At 33.5% G+C, this 5739-nt stretch overlaps 2 protein-coding genes across 2 annotated transcripts; one reads left to right on the top strand and one right to left on the bottom strand.

Annotated features, from left to right (window-relative positions):
• Positions 1-290: 290 nt before the first annotated feature.
• Positions 291-1868, top strand: LOC125877337 (actin-depolymerizing factor 12-like). Its single transcript, XM_049558666.1, has 3 exons — positions 291-361; positions 1147-1406; positions 1498-1868. Exons 1-3 carry the CDS (start codon positions 359-361, stop codon positions 1646-1648), a joined length of 414 nt encoding a protein of 137 aa, XP_049414623.1. The 5' UTR covers positions 291-358; the 3' UTR covers positions 1649-1868.
• An 865-nt stretch (positions 1869-2733) lies between these two features.
• Positions 2734-4838, bottom strand: LOC125853885 (uncharacterized). Its single transcript, XM_049533634.1, has 6 exons — positions 4668-4838; positions 4018-4520; positions 3718-3910; positions 3491-3555; positions 3167-3377; positions 2734-3091 (listed from the first exon to the last, which is right to left on the bottom strand). The coding sequence occupies exons 1-6, from the start codon at positions 4767-4769 to the stop codon at positions 2747-2749; spliced, it is 1419 nt and encodes a 472-aa protein (XP_049389591.1). The 5' UTR covers positions 4770-4838; the 3' UTR covers positions 2734-2746.
• Between the last annotated feature and the right edge of the window lie 901 nt (positions 4839-5739).

A 5739-nucleotide genomic window follows, 5' to 3' on the forward strand; every position in this document is an offset into this window, starting at 1 on the left:
TTTAAGGTTCATATCGTAAATGTGACATTATTTTTAGTCAATAAAACAAATTTAAGGTTCATATAGTAAATGTGATATTATTTTTAGTCAGTAAAACAAATTTATGGTTGTACGACTAGTTGTATATTATTTGTTAATCCAAGATTATAGGATGAATATAAGAACGAACAAACACTTGTGTTATTGTCCTAGAAGAGCTCTCAGCCCTTTGAACATTTCTACATTTACTTTTTTTCCCCAAATCAAAACATCTATCTCCACACAGATCTACTTCTCTCTTTTTATCTTGCTTTTTTCTAAAGTTTGCTTCCTTTTTTTCATTTGTTTTTGAAGCTTCATTGTTCGCCACTTATCCAAAATGGTATGTTTTGCAATATATATTGCACAATTCTATATGTATCTCTTATTCTTGTTGTTGTTTTAATAATTTGTGCAATTTTTTAACATAAATGATATGATCACTATTCTCATTTTTTTTTATTTAGAGATAAAATCAATGCTAAAAGGGGCAGCTTGGTGCACTAGGCTCTTCTGTTTCCACAGCTCAAAGTTGTGACCTTGTGGTCACATGACATCAACTTTAACAATTATGTTTATGATCAAATATTGAATGCGGTGATTCATGTTGTATCCTGTTGGGACCCAGGGCGGATTTAGGAAGGCTCGAGGGGTGTCACGTGACAAAAAATTACTTAAAACAGATATAAAGGAGATATAATAAGGTGACATTGCTAACAACCAAAGGTGCACTGAATTGGTTTGACTCTGGAATTCCTTAGGCTAGTTTGTGTGTTCAAATATACAAAGCTGACCAAAAATTCTGCGTACACCACTGGTTGAGACTTATGATCATTATTTACAATCCGATGAGACGAAACAAGAATATTTCACACACACAGAGAGACAAACAAAAACATATAAGACTTACTATTATAACGCTTGAAAGGGAATAGTATAATCAAATTATTTATATATGAAAAGCAGGGGATGTTAGCTGCTATGTGTCCTGTTTCATTTTATATGAATTTTACAACCTGTGTAAAAACGTGTATGCCTAATATTTGTCTCAAAATTCTCATGAAATTGAAGTGATTAATGAAAGTTTAATCTGTTTTGGTTGGATGTGTTAACTGTTGGATATATTAGGCGAATTCGGCATCAGGGATAGCAGTGAGTGATGAGTGCAAGCTGAAATTCATGGAGTTGAAAGCAAAAAGGAACCATAGATACATAGTGTTCAAGATTGATGGTCAGCAAGTTGTTGTTGAGAAGGTTGGTGGACAGGCAGAAACTCATGATGATTTTGCTAATAGCTTGCCTCCCAATGAATGCCGCTATGCTGTTTTTGACTATGATTTCACTACTAATGAAAATGTCCAGAAGAGCAAGATCTTCTTCGTTGCTTGGTACCCCTACTCGACTATGATTCTTTTCAATATACTAATGTTTGAATGGTTTTCAAATTTGATGTGATTTGACAAATTATTGAGGATGTAGGTCACCAGAAACAGCAAGGGTAAGAAGTAAGATGTTGTATGCAAGCTCGAAAGACAGATTCAGGAGGGAATTCGATGGTGTTCAGGTTGAGTTGCAGGCTACTGATCCAAGTGAAATGAGCTTGGATACCTTCGTTTGCAGAGCTCTCTGAATTGTGTCTACACTGTTGGGGCCTTTTATCAACTCACTAGTAAAAAAAACATATGTTATAGGCCCTTTTTCTTGATGGGGTTTGAGTAATTTTTGTTCATTTACGCTTTCTTGTCTAAGACGTTTGTTTAAAATTTTCGTTTGTACACTATAGATATGATCATGTGTGACAATGTGATGTAATCCTAATTTCTAATTATATTCAGTTCAATTCTTGTTCATCTTTTTGTCTTTCCTTTTCCTTTTGTTATTCTGTAAATAAAATCGAAAACAAGTTTCCTCTAGATTGGTTAAGGCATAAAGCTTCACATTGATCCTGTTTTGGAAGTTCTAAAATAGCTGAGATCAGAAGATCAAAAGTTATTTTACATTTTTTTTTTCAAGAAACTGATGCTTGTATTGCTCTCCCACAACCCCGTTTTCACGAGCTAATCTAGATTCATTTCACTAAACCAAGTGCAGGTTATGTAAGGTTGATACTAATCACAAGAAAGTTTATTCGTCTTTGATTATGTAAATAATATCGGAAACCAGGGTGGAGACTGTTTAGTGTGAACCATTTTGATAACTCCACTCAACTTTTTATCTGATTTATATTGCAGAAGGACATAGAACATTTATATACAAATCAAGACTCAAACATATAATTGTTATCTCAAAATTAAAGCTAGATTGTTAATTTGAGGAGATAAACAAGGAAGCTTGAAACTGCGAGTTTTCTCAACTTCACTTAATCTTATAACTTGGATTAGCAACAAATTTGTAATATACTTGATGAATGCTGGCACTAACAGATGTTTCTCCAGCGTTTGCTAATTTCTTATCGAATTAGGGGATATACTTCATAGCAGGATTAGTATAGTTGCAGATACTTTAATCGAACTCTCAGTTTAATCATTCAAGTCAATGAAAAGTTGATTGCACAATATCTATGTAACAAATGAACATTTTTCTCTATAGATTGCCGATAAAGAACAAAGATTTCTGCAATACATATCTTAAGGATAACTGATTTACAGTGCTTCTTCAGAAGTATCTTCTTTTCTATATGGAAAGGAACATAGCTTAAGCAAATACTATGTCCTTGATGTGGAAAGTTTCAAATACTTTGAGCTTCTTCCCATAGTTCAACTTGCTTTGTGAGATTATGTTTTCTATCGATAAAATTTTGGAGATCTGCAGGACTCCAGGAAGGGGGCATGGTGCATGGCTCTGAAGATGAAACATTATTAATCCTGGAATGTACCCTAAACTTCTTTCTTATTCCTTTCGTTGAGCAAATCAATGTATCGGAGCATACTTCAACAGCATCTCTAGGTATAGTGGGCTTATATTTCAAAAGCTTGGCGTATTCAGTTAAAAGATGAAACATGTAGTCGTAGATGTACTTCATTTGTAGCTCCTCATGTACAAATTTGCTACCTGCTTTTCCTATTTCTTGTGCCTGTTGCAAGTCGGTGCACTTGAACGTTAGATTATCAACAAATTATTGTAATAGAAGATTGGTAAAAAATGTCACCTTTTTTGCATTTTTATTTCCCCAGTCTACTGCAAACTTGATGGATTTGCATTTGTCTTTCTCATTTATTGGCCAGTAATGGACTGTTGGCAGCAAACTCCTTGTGTAGAAATCATAGTAGTGGGGATTTATGAGCAGAGCCACAGAATCACAGGCTAAAATGTACTTTTGACTTACTGACCATGCTAGCCCTTCAACATAAATCTTGTATCTGTTTCATCATGCCAAAATTAGTCCAACAGAAATGAGTTAAGAACAATTCAGAACCTCGAAGATACGAAAGATTCAGAAAAAAGAGGCCTTTCTGAGAGATTGCCTGCATACCTATGAGTGCATTGAGTGGCCAAATCTGAGGTTTTATAGCCTTGTCTGCGTTCGAGAGCCCATTGCTGCAAAAGGATCATTATCAACTTATCAAAAATAGAATAGTATGAAATAATGTTTGATTTTTCAGCATTGTGAACCTAAACTTTTTGCAAGGTAAGAGTTGTAGTCATGTAACTAAGAGGCCACAGGTTCAGCCTGTTGAAATGCACAGAGTTGACACTTACCAAGCCATAAATTCGAGCATTCCAGTCCTGCTTCCCAGAGACGTTGCACTTGATAAGGTCACGTCTTGCTTCGCCTAACACTGCATTCCCTTTCCAATAGGCATAAGGCTCCCTTTCTGTCCACTTAATCATCTCATTGCTCTGCTGCAAATCTTTTTCCAACTTATCCCATGGCCTTATGGAGAGTTCAGGCCTGCACAAGTACCAAAACAAACCATTTCTTATACAATTCAACACATACTAATTCAAAAAAACAACAACTGGTTTTAAACTTGAAATAGATATAAGTATGTTGTTTACCAACCCCAAAAGGACCAATCAGGGAAAACAATATCAAAACTCGATCGATTTCCACAGTAATGAAACAATGGTGGTGGAATTGAGTCCTTTGATTTTCCATAATCACTTCTTTGTGTTACTGGTTGATCACCACATTCGAAAACTATATCTAAATCAGGTAACATGCCTGGATAAAAACTAAGAAGCTGCAATATCCCCCACAATGTAACTATGTCCCTTTTTTGAAAAGTTGCTTTATACTTCTCAAAATACACTCTTCCATTTACTACAACTACTCTAAAATGAGCTACTTCTCGTGCATTTTCTACCATTTTTCGCGTTATCCCTGTCTCTTTCCATGGCCTTAAATCTTCATGAATCCATCTAAAATACTCAGGGCACGACTCGGATGATGACCTGAATTCAGGCTTCATTGGTGAAACTCGCGGACATTTTATAGAGCAAGAAACTTCAGGGAAAATATCGACTTTATTACTCTTTTCCAAGGATCCTGTTTCCACAGACTGAAAAAAGAAAAAGAAAAAAACACTGTTAATTTTCACTATCACTAAATTTTATCCACTATAACAATTTAACGTCACATAATAACTCTGTCACGTTATACGTGACTAAACTATATGTGAATTAATACGAGTTATGGTGGTACTTACTATATCCATCCATTGAATTGTTAGAGCTAAAATGGATAAAAGAATTATACAGAATCCAATAGTTGTTTTAATTGAAGAAGTGATGCGCTGCCTGGTAAACATTCCAAATTGTTTGGGATGTAAAAAGATGAAATCTTTAAATAACAGTATTTTAGCTTTATATGAATTCTTCATATTCATATATTCAGGCAAGATCAAAAGTATATATATATATCAATCCTTAAATGTTATATTTAGTAAAAAAAATGATGGAGGTGTAAAATTGTTTCTATATATCTCCATGTCCCCTTCTTGCACAACTTTATTAATGGTTGAGAAATTTTAGCATTTTGTTGTCATATGGGGTGAATCTTGATTTCTTCAAATTAAATATGAGGTATATAATTGTTTGCTCCATAAAAAGAGCAACATTTGGTGGAAAAAAATAATAAGGATTCTCTTAATTGTGTTGCTTCGAATTTCATAGAAATATTGGAGATTTTTTTTTTAAAAAAAAAACAGAGAAAATTAATCATGTAAACATAGTCTAAAGAAACACGTAGAGGTGGCAAATGGGCAGGTTGAGTCACTATCAAAAATGTTCTTTAGCGACAATTAATTAATGACAATATCTTAATTGTCACTAAATATGTATCTTTAGTGACAATTAACATTCTTTGTTAAATGTCCCTAAAGCCTATATATCAACATTGAACCTAGTGGCAATTAACTAATGTTGGATGCTGGTAAATGTTTTTACACTCTTGGTTAATGTGCATATTTGTTGATACTAAAATTATTTTTGTTATAATGAGTTAAATATGAGTAGATCAAAAACGAATCATGTGAAAATGGACAAAATATCCGACTCGACCAATATTTGAAAATGTAACACACATATAGCTTGTATATATAGAGAGAGAACTACTAACTAAACTCTACTTGGAAGTTTATATTTTATTAAGATGAGAGCTAGGTTGAAAAAGATCTACATAACAAATTATCAATACATTAAGTTAATTTTTTCTAAAATACAAGTACAACATAATTAACATTATCTAATTAGTTGCATATATACTTAAAAAGGTCCCTA

This window comes from Solanum stenotomum, chromosome 1, assembly GCF_019186545.1.
Source record: "Solanum stenotomum isolate F172 chromosome 1, ASM1918654v1, whole genome shotgun sequence".
Taxonomy (NCBI): domain Eukaryota; kingdom Viridiplantae; phylum Streptophyta; class Magnoliopsida; order Solanales; family Solanaceae; genus Solanum; species Solanum stenotomum.

Coding starts and splice junctions, on each gene's coding strand:
- LOC125853885 (XM_049533634.1), bottom strand. CDS start 4,769: ATGTTTACCAGGCAGCGCATCACTTCTTCAATTAAAACAACTATTGGA. Junction 4,521..4,667: donor CAATTCAATGGATGGATATA/GTAAGTACCACC, acceptor TTCTTTTTTCAG/TCTGTGGAAACAGGATCCTT. Junction 3,092..3,166: donor GAAATAAAAATGCAAAAAAG/GTGACATTTTTT, acceptor GACTTGCAACAG/GCACAAGAAATAGGAAAAGC.
- LOC125877337 (XM_049558666.1), top strand. Junction 1,407..1,497: donor AAGATCTTCTTCGTTGCTTG/GTACCCCTACTC, acceptor TTGAGGATGTAG/GTCACCAGAAACAGCAAGGG.